This window comes from Myotis daubentonii, chromosome 3 (genome assembly GCF_963259705.1).
Source record: "Myotis daubentonii chromosome 3, mMyoDau2.1, whole genome shotgun sequence".
NCBI classification, from domain to species: domain Eukaryota; kingdom Metazoa; phylum Chordata; class Mammalia; order Chiroptera; family Vespertilionidae; genus Myotis; species Myotis daubentonii.
In genome coordinates, this window is record NC_081842.1 from 43112064 (window position 1) to 43132238 (window position 20175).

A 20175-nucleotide genomic window follows, 5' to 3' on the forward strand; every position below is an offset into this window, starting at 1 on the left:
CCCACTGCTGGGGTGGCGGCCCCCAACAGAGTCAAGTCACTGCCACCCGGGCCGGCTTCTCGGTGCCAGCCTGCCCCCCACTGCTTCTCATCCCCTTCCAAAACCCTTTATCTCCCACAGAAAGTGCCTGCCTGTGCTCTCTCCCACTCCTTCTACCCCCTGCTCCTTCCCCTCTGAGCTCTGTACAGTGCGGTAAAAGAGGAGAGAGCCACAGCCCCCAAACCCTATGCAATAAAGTGCCTCTTAATACCACCCGAACGAGTTCTTTATCTGCCGCATGCATACCCCTCACTAGTTGGTCTAGGCACCTCCATGTAGGCTGCACAGACGTGGACTTGGTAAGGTTTATTGGGAAGGGCAGAGTCCATCCACGTCCAGGGTCCTGAGAAGGGGGCAGAGGTGATCTCAGTGGGCTTTCTTGCTGTGCTGGATGCTCTTGGGGAAGGGCTGGGGGCCCAGCCAGAGCTGCAGCAGGATGACAGCATGGCACACGTGCAGAGCAGCAGAGCTGCAGGACGTGGATGGGTATGTGTTCCAGGAGAGCTCGATGAGCCCCAGCACCAGCAGCCTGGAGATGAGAAATAAGCTCCAGGGTTTGTCCAGTTTCTAGGCCCCAGCCCCTCCATGGTCCCTAACCCTAACCCTTACCCCCCCTCAGGTTGTCCCAGCCCGGTACCTGAGCAGGTGTGTGAGCCAGCGTGCAGGCGTGGCCCACAGGAGGTAGGGCAGTGTGTGGAAATACCAGACGTAGAACTGGTAGTGGAGAGAACGGCTGAAGCAGATGCCAATGAAGTTGGAGGTGAAGAGAGTGGAAACGATCTGTATGCAGTGGTCAAGGCCAAGGGCAGGAGCAGAGGGGACGGGGCTGGGGGTGGGGTCAGGCAGGGAGGTTCCAAAGCAGAGGGGTAACAATTTTGGGGTCAGATCGCCCCCTGGCTCTACCATTCCCAGATGTGTACCTTTGGACAAGTTTCTTAACCTCTGGACGTGCTCCTCAATCTAAGGTGGAGAGTGATACCGCGGCCATAAAAGCCGAGTGAGTCCATCCTTCCTAGCTGGGTGACCTTGGTAAGTTATTTAACCTCTTAAAGCCCGAATGTTGTCCTCTGTATGTGAGGATAATAAATACACCTTCTGTGAGCTTTAAATGTTAGAATGTACATAAACCTCTGAGCACAGCACCAGGCAGAGGATGTGCACTCATAATGATAACTCAATGATATTTAAAATTATGAATAAATATGCTTAAATACGTAAATGCTCAGCACAGTGTTTGGTACAGAGCAGGAGCTCTCAGAATAAGCCCTGTAGCTATTACTGGTGCCTCCTTTTCCCTCCCCAGGTCACCAGCCATCCAGGGCCACCTGACCAGGGACCCTGTCTGCAGCTGGAGAGGGCAAGACTTACCTTCACATGACTTAAAGGATATGATTGGCTGTGAGGGGCTGGGGTGGAACCTTCCTTTTGGAGGGATCCTTCAGCAGCGACAGGATACTTTCCCCTGTCCTGGGGAAAAGCCATTCAGACATTTACCAAGCTCTCATCATGGGCCACGCTCTAAAATTCACCTCCATGAGCTCAACATCTCCCCTCAGCAGCCCCTAAGGCCCAGGCCCTTCACTCCTTCCCCTACATCTGCCCTTGGCACTGCTCCCCTTTCTCACCTGTGCCACCTGCAGAGAACAAAGAGCAAGAGCAGGGTGAGGTGGGTGGCCAACAGTGCCAGGTGGAAGGCGCGATGCAGGAAGAGGGTCTCGGGGAGGAAGCGCCAGTTCACTGTCCAGCGGAAGAGAAACTGGCGGCCCAGGTCAAAGGAGCGGGACAGGTACCCGACGGGGTTCTCCAGCAGGAAGGGCAGCCCCAGCACCACCTGAGATGGATGTGACGTCAGCAGAGCTGCACAGGCTCACCCCAGCCTCATACTCATCAGGAGAGTGGGAATCGGGTGTAGGTCTCAGAAGTTCCATAATTCCCGAGGATTCCTCCCCCACCTCCACCCCCAACCCCTCCCCTGTCAGAGCCTGGGGCCAAAGAAGCTGAGGAGGCAGGTAATGACAGCGCTTTAAGTCATAAATGGGCAGAGCTAGAAAGGCCCTAAGAGACCATCTAGTTCAACAACCTTATATTACAGGGAAAAAAAACAAAACAAAACAACCAAACAAAAAAACACAAAGCCCAGAGAGGTAGTGGCTACCCAGTCCAGAATCAACTCCAAAACCCTTGCCCCTTGGCTGTGAGGAAGTCTCAAGGAGGGAAGGAGTGAGGCAGGAGTACCTGTAGGACGGCACAGATGCCCAGCTTGGGGAGGGCCCCACGGAGGCCAAATTGTGTGAGGAGAAGGAATAGCAATCCAGGGGCGAAGAGGAGCACGTTCATCTTCACAGAGACTGCCAGGCTAGGGTGCGTAGAAGAGATAAGGGTGGAAACCAGCTCGAGAGCTATGCACCCCCACCACCACCATCACAGCAACTCCTCCCCTCCACCACCAAGTTCCAGGATAGCTTGGTGTGCAGGGCAGCAGAGCTGCAGGACGTGGATGGGTATGTGTTCCAGGAGAGCTCGATGAGCCCCAGCCCCAGCAACCTGGAGATCGGGCCCACACTCAGAACTGCGGGAGGGAGGGTAAGGTAGCCTGGGAGGAAGCTGGGGGTAGGGAATAGATACCTAGTCTCTAAGCCCAGGCTGAGCAAACAAATATATACTGAACAGTAAGAATATTAATGACCAACTCCAATACAACTCTGTGTATTGTGGGTTGGAGGGGAGACTTTCTACAGATCCTGGACTCACCGGGTAGGGCCTAACTCACCCACATTGTCTGGCCACTCCCTTGCTGCAGAAATTTGGGGAAAAAGTGACAGAAATACAAAAAGTAAGAAAGGGGACCAGAAGGGAGGGATGCTGACCTGAAACAGCAGCAACCCCAGCCCCAGCGCTGGGCCAGCAAAAGGTTGATACTGAGGAAAAGCAGCGCCATGGCCACTGGGTCATTGAAGAGCCGCAACACAAAGATGGAGTGGACACGGTAAGAGGCACAGCACATGAAGAAAAAGACGAAGGGAGGTACCTACGAGGTGGGCACAGTGGGAAGAAGGTCAGCTCACCAACCCTGAGCCATCACCAAACCTCAGCCCTCCCAGGGTGGAGACCCAGGTCCCGGTACTGTGGACTCACCTTGCAGGTCTGGTGGTAGATCAAAAAGACAAGCAGCAAGGTGGCCAGGTAGAGCACAGCAAAGATATGCTGGGCCATGCGGATGTCAGTGCCATGGCCAGTGACATAGTATAGCCCCATAAAGATGTACACAAAGCCGGCTGGGTATCTGAAAGGGAATAAGAATCTGGGTCAAGATACCCCACCTTGTACCCTGGCATCCAGTCAGCCCCCCTCACATTCTTGCTGAACCTGCTATCCGCACTCACACAAGAGGTCCGGTGTCGCCCTGCAGTTGGGTATAGTCGTAGGTGCCGTTGATGACGCCCTCTACCTCAGCCATGTAGGCCTTCCAGTCAATCTCTGTATCTGGAAAAGGAAAGGATGGTGTGGTTACTTCCAGGTCCAAAACTTGTCTGCCCCCAACACCTCCAACCCATCGAAGCACACAGTTCCAGGTCACCCTCAGGGCTTCTATCACAACCCCTTACCTAACTGCCTACTTGACATTCTTTGGGTGAACCCAGGCATCTCAAACTCAACGTGTTTATAATTGAACTCATAAGCTTCTACTCTAAATCCGCTCCCCTTCCTGAGTTCCATGAATGGCACCATCAACCTCCCTGTTGCCCAAGTCACAAAACTGAAACTTCCTTCTCTCTCATTTCCAACCCCTAGTTACTATGTCCTGTCTATTCTTCATTCTACATATCTTTACTGTCTCATCCTTCTCTACTATGATATAGCAACATTTGGGCCTACCATAATCTCTAGCCTCAATGATGCAACAGCTTCCTTATTAGGCTTCCAGCTTCCACTTTCCCCTCACCACAATGTATTTGCCATCCTGCAATCAGGAGCTCTTCCTATAACAGAAACACATCATATCTCTCTGCTTAAAATCCTTCAGTGATTCCCTAAGGCTGTTAAGATAAAGACCAAACTCTGTTACTGCCATTTTAGAAGAGGAACCTATGAGTTATTGAGCTCAAGATGAGCGAGCTAGGAAAAGCAGAGCTGAAACTGGAATTCATAGGATCCTAGACTCTTAACCACTAAGTATGCTACTATCTCCTTAACACAGCTTACTGACTCCTTTATAATCTGGTCTCAACTTCTGCAATCTCATTTCAGTACTGGCCTCACTTGAGTTCTACGTTCCAGCTCTAAAAAGCCTCCAGGCCCAGCAGGCGCGGCTCAGTGTAGAGCATCACCTACGAGCACACCAGGAGGTCCCAGTGTGATTCCCGGTGGGGGCACATGCCCGGGTTGTGGGCTCGATCCCCAGTGTGGGATGTGCAGGAGGCAGCAGATCAATGACTCTCTCTCATCATTGATATTTCTATCTCCCTCTCTTTTCCTCTCTGAAATCATTTAAAAAATATAATAAAAATTAAAAATAAACAAACCCCAGAATTGAACAGATGAGACCCAGCTGGGGAAGTGACATGTCCAAAGCCACAGCGACAAGCAGCAGCAGCAGGACATGAACACAGACCCAGGTCTTTGCCGTCCAGCTGGTTTGCTTTCTTAGCCTGGCGGGCTGCACCCTTAGGGCAGAGGACCAATCTCTAGGGTCGCCCCTATCGTCATGGGGGCGGTCGGTGGATTAAGATCGGGTTTGGTTTTCTGTGGAGCAGGCTTGGAACTTGGGTAAAAGATATGGGTCTGCAATTGGTGACTAAGTGGACCTGGGGTCGGGTCTCAGCTCCGAATCTGAGTCCGGGTTTGAGTTGGGCGTTCGGGTCCACCTCCCTCCCGCCTTTTCCGCGCCCCTCCTCTCCCCTCCCCCGCGGCGCACTCACATGCCACCCTGTGAATGACCCAGAAGGTGATGCCCACCTCCGCCAGGCAGAGGCAGGCAGCCACCAGCAGCGTGTAACGCGGCTCCAGCAGCAGTAGACGCCGCTCTTGCCAGGCGCGCCGCAACCATTGCCCGCAGAGTCCCGCCAACCGGGGTGGGGGTCCCGCCCGGGCGCGTTTCCGCACGCCCGCGGCCATCTTGTCGGTGCACCGTTCATGTGGGCCCGCCACCCTGGAAACCCGACCCTTTGGCACTTAGGTTCCGCTCTGCGCGCCGGTGCCCTAACCGAGTCGCCAGAGTCCTTATTTCCTACACTAAAATGTACTTCTTCCACATCGGTCTCTCCTGATTGACTGCACGCTCCCTACGAGCAGGAATGGTCTTACTCTTCCGTATATACTTAGCCTGGGTACCCAGGAGCTAAGATGGATCGAACATTTGCCCAGAAAAACAACCCCCTCCCCCTCCCCGCCCCCCATCCCTCCCGGCCCAGCATAACACTTCGCCGGTGTTGATAATATCTGTGTTCATGCCTGTGTCCACGCCCCTCCCGCCACCCCTCCGGGTGCTCAAAACGGGGAAGAAACAAATCTTTCACTAATTTTCATATTTAATGTAAGGAGCCGGTCAAATTGTAAATACGAGAAGGGACAGTGATGAACCAGAATGAGTCTGACGCTCTGAGTGTGGTTCTCAGATGTGAGTGACAAGTACAGCCGGAAGCTTCCGAGTCTGGACGACCTGATTAACCAGCCGGAAGATTCTTCGAAGAGCGCTTAGCAGAGGACGGAAGTTCCACGTGTTTATGTTGAGCAACCTCACTGGGGGGCGGAGACTCAAAGGCCACGCCCCCCACGACATTACCATTCAGACTGGCTGCCGGGGAGCCAAGCCCCGCCTAAAGGTGCCGGCCGACTGCCCTCCAGGCCCGGCAGCAGCAAGCATGGCCTCTCCCGGGGCCCCCGAGCCCCGGCCGGAGTTACCGGAGCAGAACTCCGGATACCGAGAGGTCCAGTACTGGGACCAGCGCTACCGGGACGCGGCCGACTCTGCCCCCTACGAGTGGTTCGGGGACTTCTCCTCTTTCCGTGCCCTCCTAGAGCCGGAGCTGCGGCCCGAGGACCGTATCCTCGTGTTAGGTGGGTAGTCCCGGCGCTGCCCAGCCAGGTGGAGCTGGCGGGACCAGCTTCGCCTCGGCGCCCCCGTCCGCTTTCCTCGCGTCTGTCTGCCCCTGACTGAGGATGCCCAGGTCAGGAGCCACGATCCAGTACCTTCAGAACCTGGAGTCAGTTCCCGGCCCCCCCACAACTCGACAGTCTCTCTGAGTCTGAGCGTGGTAGGTGAGCCGGGGCCCCGTTCCGCACCCTCGGAAGGCACCGCGAGCACTGGAGAGCTCAGAGGTCTAGGAAGTCCCTACGCTAGTTGGCTCTATGACTAGGACAGGTCGTAAACCCGTCCTGAGCTTCGGAGTCACTTCTAGAAATGGAACTGCGAGCTCCAGTCGGATAAGGCACATGCAGGCACCTCGAGCACAGTGCATAGCATCTTTCTGTTTGCGCCAATGGGCACCGGGAGCTGTTGTCACCTGGAGAGAGTTACCACTTTCCGAACTCGGAAACTCGGTCTGATGCCCCGCGTGCAGTGAGGAGGACAGCGCCCTCCGAGGTCAGAGGGGATATTGCAACCGAGATTGGTGAGATTCCAGGAAAGAGTACTAGGATGCAAGATGGGGCTTAGTCCCAGTGCCAGCCTTGGGGGGGGCGGAGGGGGAGGCGGGGGGGGGGGGGGGGGGGACGGTCTAGAGAAGTTGGATTGAGCAACGGGTTTCCTTCCAATTATAGTTTTTATTTTGGTATTTGTAAAAGCATTTATATGTTTAAGTGAAATATTTCATGTGCTCGCTTCGGCAGCACATATACTAAAATTGGAACGATAGAAGATTAGCATGGCCTCTGCGCGAGGATGACGCGCAAATTAAAAAGAAAAAAGTATTTCATATACATGTCATCTGTAATACAGTATATGAAAGGTATAAACAGTAAATCTAATATGTATGTGTATACCATACTCAGTTTGAAAAATAGAATATTCCTAGAACTAGAAAGGGAGTATAACCTAGTGCTTAAGAACTTGGACCCTGGAGGCAGCTAATTCTATTGGAATCTAGGCTCATGTAATCTAAGCTGTGGAATAATGGGGAAAATCACAGAATCTTAATGATGTAGTCCTGGAAAAAATACTTAAATTTCTGTGCCTCCATTTTCTCAGCCTTAAAAATAAAAAGATACTCCGTATTACTTATTTACTGTTTTTTTTGTGTGTTTTTTTAAAATATATTTTATTGATTTTTTACAGAGAGGAAGGGAGAGAGATAGTCAGAAACATTGATGAGAGAGAAACATCAATCAGCCGCCTCCTGCACATCCCCCACTGAGGATGTGCCCGCAACCCAGGTACATGCCCTTGACTGGAATCGAACCTGGGACCTTTCAGTCCGCAGGCCGACGCTCCATCCACTGAGCCAAACCGGTTTCGGCTTTACTGGTTTTTTTTAAATTTTTTTAATATATTTTATTGATTTTTTACAGAGAGGAAGGAAGAGAGATAGAGAGTTAGAAATATCGATGAGAGAGAAACATCGATTAGCTGCCTCCTGCACATCTCCCACTGGGGATGTGCCCGCAACCCAGGTACATGCCCTTGACTGGAATCGAACCCGGGACCCTTGAGTCCGCAGGGCGACGCTCTATCCTCTGAGCCAAACCGGTTTCGGCGGCGGCTTTACTGGGTTTTTAAGATGATTGAATGAGTATGAAAGATACCCAAAACAATGCCTGGCAAAATAAAAAGGCCCATGTATATTCAAGGTTTTCTGCGTAGTCCTCCCAAACCTCTTCTTCCCCCCCCCCCCCAGAAGTTAAAACTCAAATTTTATGCTTTTAAGCCATTACATTTATTTATAGATTTACCATAGATCTAATTTTTTAAAGCTTTAGTGTGCATGAAAATCACCTGGAAAGCTGGACCCCATCCAGGGACAGTTTAAGGTGGGTCCTAGGATTCTGTAGTTTTAGCAAGCCCATAGCGGATTCTCATGCTGAGAATAACACTGCCTTAAAATCTCCTAGACAGGAAGGTATTCTTTTCTGGAGAGGGGAGAAAAGTCTAAAAATAAAAAAGGAAAACTTTCCAGATATTATTCCCAAGATCTAAAGAGAAGACCCAGCCCAGCCTGTGTGGCTCTGTGGTTGAGCATCGACCTATGAACCAAGAGGTCACAGTCCGATTCCTGGTCAGGGCACATGCCAGGGTTTTGGGCTCAACCCCCAGAGGGCATGCAGGAGCCAGCTGATCAATGATTATTCTCATCATTGATGTTTCTATCTCTCTCCCTTCCTCTCTGAAATCAATAAAAATATACTTTAAAAATAAATAAATAAAAAGAGGACCCACATCTTGGGGAATACCTATGTTACATTCCACTTTAACAAACAAGCTGAGCACCCGGTAGGTGCTAGGGAATGTGCTGGGTGGGTCCTTTCTAACGTATTTAATATTTATGACAACCCTGAGAAATGAGTAATAAGTATTACTAGACTTACTGTAGATCAGGGGTCAGTACTATTTCTGAAAATGGCCAAATAGTAAATATTTAGGGCAGTGATGGCGAACCTTTAGAGCTCGGCGTGTCAGCATTTTGAAAAACCCTAACTTAACTCTGGTGCCATGTCACATATAGAAATTTTTTGATATTTGCAACCATAGTAAAACAAAGACTTTTATCTCTGATATTTATTTTATATATTTAAATGCCATTTAACAAAGAAAAATCAACCAAAAAAATGAGTTCGCATGTCATAGGTTCGCCATCACTGATTTAGGGCTTTGTGGGCTATACAGTTTCTCTGACAACTAGTCAGTACTGATGTTGTAGTAGAAAAGCAGCCACAGACAGTACCTAAATGAATGAGAATAGCTGTATTCCAAGAAAACTTTATTTACCAAAACAGGTGGCAAGCTGAATTTGGTATCCCCTGCTGCAGGTCATTGTCTCAGGCTGGGTCCAGAAACAAATCCTAAGATTACGATTCATCTCCTAGTTATTTGTTAGGGATGTGCTCCCAGAAGAAATCAGTCAGAGAGTGAGGGAATAGGGAAGGAAGAGACCAAGCAGGATTGTGATCACAGGCAAAAGTTTCCCTGAGGGTAGTTCAGCCTGAAGAGTCACAGATGCAAACTGTCAGAATCGAGCACACACCAAAACCTAGACACACTTCAAGCGGATCTGATCAGAGCACTGACAGTGTCCACGGTTGTCATGTAGCAAGTAAGTGGTAAAGTAAGGGTGCCACCCGACTCCAGAGCTGCTGCTGCTGCACAATGTTTATGGGCATAGAGAGACATCTAGAACTCAGTTACAATTGGTAAAATGACTAAAGATGGAATGTCACAACTGAAGGTGAGTGGACCTCTTGAAAACTGGTAGACAGTTTCGCATAGTGGTTTAAGAGCTCTGATTCTGGCGTGAAACAGGCCTAGATCCAAATTCTAACTCTGCCACTGGACTATGTGACCTTGGGAAGTTTCTTAAATACTTTAGGCAGCCTCAGTTTTCCCATCTAGAAAATGGTAATGATAATAACAGTTACCGTCTATATGAAGGTAGTGTGAAGATAAACTGAGATAATGCTTCGAAATGCTTAGCATAGGGCCCAGTGTTCAGTGACTATTAGCTATCATTATTATTATTATTTTTTTAAATATATTTTATTGATTTTTTACAGAGAGGAAGGGAGAGGGATAGAGAGTTAGAAACATCGATGAGAGAGAAACATAGACCAGCTGCCTCCTGCACAACCCCCACTGGGGATGTGCCCGCAACCCAGGTACATGCCCTTGACTGGAATCGAACCTGGGACCTTTCAATCCACAGGCTGACGCTCTATCCACTGAGCCAAACTGGTTAGGGCTAGCTATCATTATTATTATTAAAAATGGGAATTAGGGAGAACCAAGATGGCAGCATAGGTTAACGCCGGAGTTTGCTGCTTTGAACAACTACTTCAAAAGTGAAACCAAAAAACGGAAGGGACATCACCCAAAACCACAGGAACGCTGGCTGAGTGGAAGTCCTACAACTAGGAGGAAAGAGAAACGCACACGGACACTCAGAGGAGGCGCAGTGCTGAAGTCAAATTCTGAGGTGCGGAGTGCGCGGAGCGGGCTGGCGGCGAGGGCGCGGTTGTTGTTTTCAATCGGGAGGGAGTCGCAGACTCTGAGCACCAGATCCGGGCGAGTCTTTAGGGACCCAGACTCAAACGGGAGAAGCGGGACTGTCTGGCTTCGGTCAGAGCGAGTGCAGCTTTCTCTCCCAGCTTTGCAGCCATTGCTGGGACTCAGAGAGGCAGAGCCCCTTGGGACAGGACTGAGAGTCGCCATAACTGCTCTCTCCGGCCCACCCTGTTGATCCTGTGCGACCTGCCCCGCCCAAGCCCAGCAGAACCATTTGCCGGATAGCCTCAGGCAAAGGCTAGATTAGCACCTCCCTAGAGGACAGAAGTTCTCTCACTGCTGACACAGCTGATTCTCATAGCCACTTGGCCTGGAGGTCAAACCCTCCCTGGAATTAGCTACAACAATCAAGATTTATCTATAAGACTGCGAACAAAGACCACTAGGGGGTGCACCAAGGAAGCATAACAAAATGCGGAGACAAAGAAACAGGACAAAATTGTCAATGGAAGAAATAGAGTTCAGAACCACACTTTTAAGGTCTCTCAAGAACTGTTTAGAAGCTGCCGATAAACTTAATGAGATCTACACGAAAACTAATAAGACCCTCGATCTTATATTGGGGAACCAACTAGAAATTAAGCACACACAGACTGAAATAACGAATATTATACAGACGCCCGACAGCAGACCAGAGGAGCACAAGAATCAAGTCAATGATTTGAAATGCGAGGAAGCAAAAAACATCCAACCGGAAAAGCAAAATGAAAAAAGAATCCAAAAATGCGAGGATAGTGTAAGGAGCCTCTGGGACAGCTTCAAGCGTACCAACATCAGAATTATAGGGGTGCCAGAAGATGAGAGAGAGCAAGATATTGAAAACCTATTTGAAGAAATAATGACAGAAAACTTCCCCCACCTGGTGAAAGAAATGGACTTACAGGTCCAAGAAGCGCGGAGAACCCTAAACAAAAGGAATCCAAAGAGGACCACACCAAGACACATCATAATTAAAATGCCAAGAGCAAAAGATAAAGAGAGAATCTTAAAAACAGCAAGAGAAAGAAACTCAGTTACCTACAAGGGAATACCCATACGACTGTCAGCTGATTTCTCAACAGAAACTTTGCAGGCCAGAAGGGAGTGGCAAGAAAAATTCAAAGTGATGAATACCAAGAACCTACAACCAAGATTACTTTATCCAGCAAAGCTATCATTCAGAATTGAAGGTCAGATAAAGAGCTTCACAGATAAGGAAAAGCTAAAGGAGTTCATCACCACCAAACCAGGATTATATGAAATGCTGAAAGGTATCCTTTAATAAGAGGAAGAGGAAGAAAAAGGTAAAGATACAAATTATGAACAACAAATATGCATCTATCAACAAGTGAATCTAAGAATCAAGTGAATAAATAATCTGATGAACAGAATGAACTGTTGATTATAATAGAATCAGGGACATAGAAAGGGAATGGACTGACTATTCTTGGGGGGGAAAGGGGTGTGGGAGATGTGGGAAGAGACTGGACAAAAATCGTGCACCTATGGATGAGGACAGTGGGTGGGGAGTGAGGGCGGAGGGTGGGGCGGGAACTGGGAGGAGGGGAGTTATGGGGGGGGGGGGAAGGAACAAATGTAATAATCTGAACAATAAAGATTTAATTAAAAAAAAAAATGGGAATTAGAGGGGCAGTTTATCACAGACCATTCAGAGGACAGAGAGTACCCTGCCTGGGAACTTGTGTGTCTGGTCCCTATGGCTAGAATATCCTCATAACAGATGAATGCATGTGGCTGTCCTTGCTTTGCCATCATTATACATCTCTGATTCTCCATGTTCTGCAGGAATCTTATAATTTGGCTTCAATTTGTATTTTCTATATATAGAGAAGGGACTGACCAGGGGATTGACTGTCAAGTCCCCATGGTGGCTATTTTTCTCGTTATAAATTAGTGAATTGGCATTCTGGCTTACACCTCCTTCTCTTGGTGTTGGGATAGCATCTTGGGGCTGGCTCAGTTCTCTGGGCTCTACTTCCCTAAGGCTCCACCTAGGGAGGCAGGGGCCTTCCCAAACCCCACCTTAGTTGCTAGCCCCAAATCACTGAGGCAGCAGGATCAGAAATCACTGCTTTGTAAGCATGACTGGCCCTGTGGTCAGATTTTGTTCTTCCTTCATCTTTAGTGAAGTTCTCTTGGGAGATACCATTCCTTTATGAAGGGAAATAAAGGAAGGATATGTACCAGCTGCCATGGCTCTGGTTGAGCATCAACCAAGGAACCCAGAGGTCACTGGTTCAATTCCCAATCAGGGCACATGCCAGGGTTGTGGGCTCAGTCCCTAGTAGGGTGCATGCAGGAGGCAGCGGATCGATGTTTCTCTCTCACATCAATGCTTCTTTCTCTCTTCCTCTCCCTTCCTCTCTCTGTAAGAAAATCAATAAAAACATTTTAAAGGAAAAGGGGGGGAAGGATATTTGCATTTGTATATAGTTGGGCAGATCTCTGCAGGCATGAGGTCAAGTGTAGGGTGGTAAAGGGTTTGTGGGTCAGAGAACCCAGTGGGGTATCAGCCTGCACTGAGTTAGGGTCTCTTGTTCAGCCACTCTCACCACCCATCCCATGTAGTGTATCTACCAGAGCTTGCTGTATGGAAGCACACATTAATTTTTTTCAGGTGTGACAGTCTGCCTGAGCCCCGGGACCTGAGAAAGAACACAGGAGCCCTACCCGGTTTGGCTCAATGGATAGAGCATTGGCTTGGGGACTGAAGGGTCCCAGGTTTGATTCTTGTCAAGGGCACATGCCCAGGTTTCAGGCTCGATCCCCAGTAGGGGGTGTGCAGGAGGCAGCCGATCAATGATTCTCTCTTATCATTGATGTTTCTATCTCTCTCTTCCTCTCCCTTCCTCTCTGAAATAAATAAAAATATATTAAAAAAAAAAAAAAGAACACAGGAAAGGTCAGCTGAAGACCAGCCAGCATCCTCTGGGTGCTCTGGCCTGGTACCAAGCCCTGCTAGATTAGGGCTATCCCCACAGCTGATCCTGTGATCCTCTTAGAGACACAAATAGGGATTAAAGGCAATCTAATCCCAAGAGCTGGGCATCCCCATGTGGGGCCAACAAGGGCTGTCATCCAGCCCTGGTCTCAGGCTGAGACTGACCACAAGAGGGCCTGGAAGAAGCCAACAGGTCTTCGAAGAAAGCCATGCTGTCTGGACTATGGATCCACATCCGTGCCTCGAACCTCCACCTGTTCTTTCACCTGACCCAGTCCTCTTTGGGACTGCTTTTCAGGCACTTCCCACTAGTATTATGATTCTTCAAGACTGATTGGTTTGTCAGCTTCCCTGAAACCCTTGCCCAACCCCCCTGAAGTGGGGACAGGGATCATCCTGTGTGCTCCTGCAGCCTGTCCCTATTGAAACACTCATCACATCACATGGCAATTGCCTGATTACACATCTGTTCCTCCCACCAAAGCATGAGCTCCTTAAGGTCAGGGACTCTTACTCAGCAGAATACAGTATGTAGTGCTCAATCACGCACTGAGGAATTACGAGGGATCAGCTCCACTGTGTCACACCTAGTTTCCCCTTCACTTGTTAACAAAATAGGATAATAACCCCTAACTTGAAGTTTTCCCAGAGGTTCTTTGGGAGGTCCGGTATTAGGGTAATATTAATATCCTAATGAGCCCTGACAGGTTTGGCTCAGTGGATAGAGCGTTGGCCTGTGGACCGAAGGGACCCAGGTTCGATTCCGGTCAAGGGCATGTACCTTGGTTGCGGGCACATCCCCAGTAGGGGGTGTGCAGGAGGCAGCTGATCGATGTTTCTTGCTCATCGATGTTTCTAACTCTCTATCCCTCTCCCTTCCTCTCTGTAAAAAATCAATAAAATATATTTTTAAAAAAATATCCTAATGATAACACTATGAACCTAATGATGCCAATATTGTCCCATTCTGAGTCTGAGAAAACAGGCTCAGAATTGAGTGGCTTGCCAAGGCAGTGGGACTAGGAATATCAGAATCCAGACCTTTGAACTACGTTCAGAGCTTCTTCAGCTGTTTTAGTTCTTAAAATTCAGTGCAGCTTATCCTGCATGCAGGCTTGGTCTTGTTATCTTCCTTTTTCTGAATAGGAAACCCAGATTCCTAATTCACACATCTAGGAATGACAGAGCCAGGATATGTGCCCACGTCTGCATGACTCCAAGCCTCATGCTCTTTTCTGTACCATGCTGCTTCTTCCTCAGCACAGGAGGGTTTGGGCTGTGAGAAAATGGGCCAGTTGTGGATGGATAATTGGGGAGGGGAGAATCAAAGCTAACCTAGCTCACCTAGCCGTCGTGGCTCAGTGGTTGAGCGTCAATCTATGAACCAGGAGGTCCCGGTTCAATTCCTGGTTGGGGCACATGTCAGGGTCGCAGGCTCCATCCTCAGTGTGGGACATGCAGGAGGCAGCCAATCAATGATTCTCATTGATGTTTCTATCTCTCATCAATGATTCTCATTGATGTTTCTATCTCTCCCTCTCCCTTCCTCTCTGAAATCAATAATAATAAAATAATAATAATATATATATGGAAAAAAATAAAAGCTAACCTAGCTCTTTTGCTACCCACCTTTTTCCACCCAGGCTGTGGAAACAGTGCCCTGAGCTACGAGCTGTACCTTGGGGGCTTCCCTGATGTGACCAGTGTGGATTACTCATCAGTAGTGGTGGCCGCCATGCGGGCTCGCTACGCTCATGTGCCGAAGCTGCGCTGGGAGACCATGGACGTACGGGCACTGGGCTTTCCCAATGGTTCCTTCGATGTGGTGCTCGAGAAGGGCACGCTGGATGCCCTGTTGGCTGGAGAACGGGATCCCTGGACCGTGTCCTCTGAAGGGGTCCACACTGTGGACCAGGTGCTGAGTGAGGTGAGGGAGCAACAAGAGAGGAGGGCAGACCAGGAGGTGGGGGTGAGGGGCTGAGGTTTCAGGAGACTGGATGAACTTAGAAGCCAGAGGAGGCATGGTTTGGAGAGTCACTTTCAGGACTGTGGTTACCTGAATGAAGGGGAGAGTTACACTGGTCAGGATTATAGGAGGCTGGAGTGGCCAGCTGCACAGAGCTACTGGGATGCCGTAGGGATGGCATAGCAGCCAGGTTCCAGATACGTAACAGACTGAGAGGGAGGACAATTGGCAGGAAAGCAGTACCCCCTGGCTTGACCTCACTCCCATGCTCCTACCTGTCTAGAATATAGCCCTGCCCCATGGAATGACCGGGGACACAGAAGGAGGCTCAATTTGCCACGGAGAGCTGGACGTAGAGTAGTATCTGGGAGGTCAACTGGGACAATACTGACCTTTGAGAACCTGAAGATGGAGTCCTCACCATTGGCTTCTCTGTCTGCCTTGCAGGTGAGCCGAGTGCTGGTCCCTGGAGGCCGGTTCATCTCGCTGACCTCTGCTGCCCCCCATTTTCGGACTAGACACTATGCCCAAGCCCGTTATGGCTGGTCCCTAAGGCATGCAACCTATGGCAACGGTTTCCACTTCCATCTCTACCTTATGCACAAGGGCAAAGAGCTGAGTGTGGCCCAGCTGGCTCTTGGGACCCAGATCCTCTCATCCCCCAGACCTCCCACCTCACCCTGCTTTCTCCAGGACTCAGATCATGAGGACTTCCTCAGTGCCATTCAGCTGTGAGGCCAGAAGCATGGTCCTTGAGTCCTCCTTACCTTTCTGCCCTGGACTCCTCAAGTTGTTGTAATTCCTGACTCAGGGCTTAGGGTTGGGTCCATGGTGCTCACATCCCAGGGGCCTGATGCCTAAGACAGAGCTGATGAAAGCAACCCCACATGAAACAATATAGCCCAGGCTAAGTTACATCTCAAATCACAGGTTTCTGGCTTCCTTCTTGGGTTTCTCAGATCTCTCCTGGGCTCCCCAACTTCCTCTCCCACCATATTGAATCCACCACAGCCCCTCTGCTTGCCAGCCAGACTCAGAGACCTGCATTCCCGGGGCCTGTTGTTGCCTCCCTACCCCCTTCAACCTGGATTTATCCACAGGAAGCTGCAGACTTTGAATCTAGATTGCTTTACAATTCTGACCCTAACTCCAGCCCCAACTCTGGTGACCTATCCTGTTCTGGTTGTATATTTACCCAAGAATGCTACATTGTAATGTTCTCGGGCAAGGCTGCCTGCTGTGTTTTCTTGGCAACTCTTCCCTGCCAGCAACATGCACCTGAGATTCTCAAGTACCCACCCCCCTCCCCAAAAGGGACTAGAGCCATTTTTGCCTGACCCCTGAGCAAACCGAAGCAATAGGCACACACACACAGGGAGGTCTGTGTTTATTCACACACTCCTGGTACAGTGAGGATGGAGGAACATTTACAAAGGACACCCCTGGGGGAGGACATCTCTAGGGCCACAGGTGTCATCCAAGGGTGCAGATCAGTCCCCACTTGGGTTCCCAGGGGCAGGGCGCAGGGGTCCAAGGTAAAATCAGACCTGGGCCCTTGGAAGGTGATACCTGGAGGGGAGGGGTCTGCCAGAGAGCCGCCCGGGGTCGGGCCTGGGCAGACTGGCCACATGTTGGTTACCATGTTGGGGGCTTGTCCATGCCCACCCTCAGCACTCGTCCTATCTGCCAGGCGCAGAAAAGCAAGGACGAGACCGAGGGGGGAGGGCACTAATCATGAGGGGAGCCAGTAAACAAAGAGTCGGATATAAAAATACAAATGTGCTGAGGAAGTCCCTTAGAAAGAGGCCGAGGCTGGGGTCACGCCAGACAGGGGTGAGGGTGAGGAGCGGCCTGGAGGGCTGGGCTCAGGTGGGTGGGAAGCTCATGCAAATACGCAGCCAAACATCCCTGGCCGCGCGCGGTCCGACCCGGCTGGCAGCCAGTCCGCAGACCAAACCGGCCGGAGAGGGGCGGGGCTGGGGAGCCGTGCGGGAGGGGGCGGGCCGGGGGCTGAGGGCCGCGGGGCTCGGTACGTTCTGGTGTGCGGAATGGGGCTGCGGCCCGCGGTTCTAAAGTGCATGAGCGCGGCGGTGGGCTCCGGGCGGGTCCACGCCGCTGCTGTTGCTGCTGCCGCCGCCGCCGCCGTGGTGCTGAAGCGGACAGCTCCGGAGTGCCCGGCGGCGGCGGCGGCGACTCCGACCCGGAGGCGGCGCGGCCCTGCAGCCCCCGCCCGCGGGCGCCTGGGCCGGGGCGGGGGTCGCCGGCAGCTGCATCGCCTGCCCGCGCTCCCGGCCGCTGCGAGGCTGGGCCCGGAGCCCGCCGCCCGAGCCGGCGCGTCTACACTCCGGACGGCGGCTTCTCCCCCATCCCCTTCAGCACGTCGTCTATCCGGTCATCCTCGATCACCACTGCACGGGGAGAAAGCGCGTCAGCCGCGCGGCCTGGGGGCGGCGGCCAGGATGGGCCCGCGTCCTCGAGCCCCGCGCAGAAACGGCCCGCAGCCCAGCAACGCCCCTCGACCCCCAAGCCACAGGGGCCTCCCCACCCGAACTCTCCTGCCGACCCAACCCCGGGCCGAGCCTCGCTCCACAGACCCCTCCTCTCCGCGTGGAGGAACGCCCCCTCGTTATAAGGCTTCAGCCCCTCCACCTCGCAGTCTACACCCTCCCGCCTGAGCTCTCCTCCATCCGGGCTGATCAGAAACCTTCCTGCTCAGGGGACCCGCTTGCCAACCCTCACTGCAACTGAACCCCCTCCTCCAACGGAACCTCCAGCCAGCCCCAGCCCCTCCCCAACCTAACCCTCCCGCCCCTTGAGCCCCTCTTCGGATCCTGGCACCAAACAAAGCCCCCTCCCCATGCAAAGAACCAGGATGTCCGATTTCCTGCCCCCCCGCCCCCGCCCTGCTCTCCAGTCGGACGTCCCTCCACACCCGAAGGTTCTTCCGTAGCATCCACCGACTCAGCGTTTGGTCCTGAAGAAGCGGCCCGTCTCCCCACGTTCCCACTTCCAGGTAACCCCAAAAGCCCCGGCCGGTGCCTCCCCGTCGCCCGGGTGCCAGGGCTCTACTTCCAGAGGTGTTGAGCATCGAATCCGGGGCACTGCGTTCCCGGGAGAGGGGGAGAGGGGGACGGCACTGCAACGGGGACCCCCACCCCCCCGCATCCCAGCCTGCGAGCGGCTGGCTGCGCTGGTCTGCGGCAAGAGCTGCGGGAGGCTGGCGGGGAACCGCCGCCGGGAGGCGCCCGGCGGAGGGTTTCTGGGTCAGGCGGCGACTCCGGGCCCCGGCCGCGTACCTCTCTTGGCTCGGCCGATCTGGCCCAGCTTCGGGGGTCGCTTGGCTTGGTTGCCCGCAAAGAAGGAGTTGGTGTCCTGGAGGCGGCAGCTGAAGGAGAGGTCGGAGCCCTCGGGGTCGGCGCCGAAGCGGCCCATCTTGTCCTCACTGTAGGGCAGGATCTCGGACATGGCGGGCGCGGAGTGGGCGCGGGACTGCGGCGGGGCGCGGGCGGCGGGCGAGCTGCCGGACCGGCCCTAGCTCAGCGGGGGAGCCGGCGGAAGGATGAAGTCATGCAGCATCCGGGGCTGCGGAGCCTAGCGGGGCCTCCTCCCCCGCGCCTCCGCCTCCCGGGCCGCTGGGCAGGCGGCGGCGGCGGCGGTGGCGGGGACCGGGCGGGGGCGGTGCGCGGGGGCGGGGATGGCGGCGGCGGCGGCGGCGGCGGCGGCGGCGGCGACGGGAGCGGAATGACGATGAGCGCCCGACTGCCGCAGAGCGCGGCGGGCTGGGCGCGGTGGAGGCGGGGCGGGCACCGGCCAGCGGAGAGGGGCGGGGCGGGGGCGGGAGGGCCGGAGAGCGCGGGACTCTCCGGGGAGGAGAGGGCGGGGCGGAAGCGGCTGTGGGCGGGTCTTGCACGAGGCGGGAGTGGCGGCTGGGCGAAGGATTCCGGCCAACGGGCGCAGCACCGGCCCGGGAGCCGGGAGCGGGGAAGGGGTGTGGCGGGAGGTCTGGCAGGGAGGCTGAGAGCCGAGCCAGGGGGACTGGGAATTGGCGGGCTGGCCTTGGATTGGGGGGGGGGGGGGGAGCGGGGCTGGCCTTGGATTTGGGGCGGGACACCCGAACGCCGCGTGGGGAAAGTCGGCTGCCGGGCGCGGTGTGCGGGACTTGGCGAGCCCGCAGGACTGGGAGACGGCTCCGAGCGGTGGGTGGCGTCCTCGCCGTCGGCGGGCTTGTATTGGTCTGCTCTTCGGGTTTTAAACTGTGCACCTGCCTCTGTGTTTCTCTGACTGCCCCCCTGTGTCTGTCTCTGCCTGTCTGCATGGCAGTCCAGAAAGTGTCTGCCGGTGTCTGCCTCCGTGACCTCTTTGTGTGACGGTCTCCGTCTGTGTCGGCCTTCAATGCCTTTGCCCTTCTGCATCTGTCTCCGTGCTTGGCCCCTGCACCCATGGACCGCTGTGTCTCCATCTCCCGAGTCTCAGCGTGTCTCGGTCTCGCCTGGGAGAGGTCTCGGTAACGGTAACGGGGCCGACACGCGAGCACCAGGGCCGATGCCCGCCCCCAGCCCTAACGCTGGCGCCTGAACTCGGGTTCAAAGCGTGCGCCGCGCCCTGCGGTTTCCCGGCCCGGGTGCCCGCGCTGCGCCTGCCTTGCGAGAAGAATGAATGGTGGTGTCGCGAAGGGCACCCTGGCGCCAGGTGACGCAGGGAAGCCCGGAGCGCCCGAGGACGCGCTGCGCTTCTGCGTGTGTCCACAAGTAGGGGGGGGGCGGGGCAGAGGGCGCCCCCCTGCTCTGGTTGAAGTGCCTCACGTGACAGTTCTCGCCGAACCAACGGGAGCACTCCTCTCACCTTCCACCCCCAGCTGGCCGTCCACTGCGGCGTCACCTGCTTGCTTGCGCTCTGGGGCTATGTCTAAATCCTTGGCCTTGAAGGAGAGGGGTGATGACAGCGCTGATGAGGGTAATAATCATTTCCTATGCTCAGGGCACGATTGAGGCGGAGGGGGTCTCCACTGTCAGTGAAGCG

At 53.3% G+C, this 20175-nt stretch overlaps 3 protein-coding genes and 1 non-coding gene across 8 annotated transcripts in view; 2 read left to right on the plus strand and 2 right to left on the minus strand.

Moving 5' to 3' along the window:
- Positions 1-31: 31 nt before the first annotated feature.
- On the minus strand, positions 32-5193 carry ALG3 (ALG3 alpha-1,3- mannosyltransferase). Of its 3 annotated transcripts, none has more exons than XM_059687186.1 (9): positions 4996-5193; positions 3423-3522; positions 3175-3322; positions 2907-3067; positions 2275-2395; positions 1665-1870; positions 1429-1501; positions 677-820; positions 32-568 (listed from the first exon to the last, which is right to left on the minus strand). In XM_059687186.1, the coding sequence occupies exons 1-9, from the start codon at positions 5084-5086 to the stop codon at positions 32-34; spliced, it is 1581 nt and encodes a 526-aa protein (XP_059543169.1). In that variant the 5' UTR covers positions 5087-5193. The 3 variants fall into 3 exon arrangements, with proteins under 3 accessions (XP_059543169.1, XP_059543168.1, XP_059543171.1); XM_059687185.1 differs by having other exon boundaries at positions 4959-5193; XM_059687188.1 differs by having other exon boundaries at positions 331-568; positions 1429-1506; positions 4959-5192.
- Positions 5194-5823: 630 nt separating this feature from the next.
- Positions 5824-20175, plus strand: part of ECE2 (endothelin converting enzyme 2) — a 37430-nt gene continuing 23078 nt past the window's right edge. The window contains exons 1-3 of one of the 3 annotated variants that reach the window (XM_059687194.1): positions 5829-6096; positions 14834-15117; positions 15604-16428. In XM_059687194.1, coding sequence (XP_059543177.1) covers positions 5901-6096; positions 14834-15117; positions 15604-15891 — 768 coding nt within the window. In that variant the 5' untranslated portion in view covers positions 5829-5900 and the 3' untranslated portion in view covers positions 15892-16428. Of the gene's footprint in view, positions 6097-14833; positions 15118-15603; positions 16429-18149; positions 18170-20175 lie in introns of those variants that run through there. The other 2 variants (XM_059687195.1, XM_059687193.1) reach the window with 2 other exon arrangements.
- On the plus strand, positions 6852-6954 carry LOC132232076 (U6 spliceosomal RNA). Its single transcript, XR_009452238.1, has one exon. It is a non-coding gene; the product is annotated as a U6 spliceosomal RNA (small nuclear RNA).
- CAMK2N2 (calcium/calmodulin dependent protein kinase II inhibitor 2) lies at positions 16527-18907 on the minus strand. Its single transcript, XM_059687200.1, has 2 exons — positions 18453-18907; positions 16527-17564 (listed from the first exon to the last, which is right to left on the minus strand). The coding sequence occupies exons 1-2, from the start codon at positions 18619-18621 to the stop codon at positions 17494-17496; spliced, it is 240 nt and encodes a 79-aa protein (XP_059543183.1). The 5' UTR covers positions 18622-18907; the 3' UTR covers positions 16527-17493.

Excerpts from the sequence above, each read along its gene's own strand:
- ALG3 (XM_059687185.1), bottom strand. The coding sequence starts at position 5,154 with ATGGCCGCGGGCGTGCGGAAACGCGCCCGGGCGGGACCCCCACCCCGG. Across the intron at positions 3,323-3,422 it reads GGCGACACCGGACCTCTTGT|ATACCCAGCCGGCTTTGTGT; the intron begins GTGAGTGCGGAT and ends ATTCCCTTTCAG. Across the intron at positions 2,396-2,906 it reads TGGGGTTGCTGCTGTTTCAG|CCTGGCAGTCTCTGTGAAGA; the intron begins GTCAGCATCCCT and ends TACGCACCCTAG.
- CAMK2N2 (XM_059687200.1), bottom strand. The coding sequence starts at position 18,621 with ATGTCCGAGATCCTGCCCTACAGTGAGGACAAGATGGGCCGCTTCGGC. Across the intron at positions 17,565-18,452 it reads GATCGGCCGAGCCAAGAGAG|TGGTGATCGAGGATGACCGG; the intron begins GTACGCGGCCGG and ends CTCCCCGTGCAG.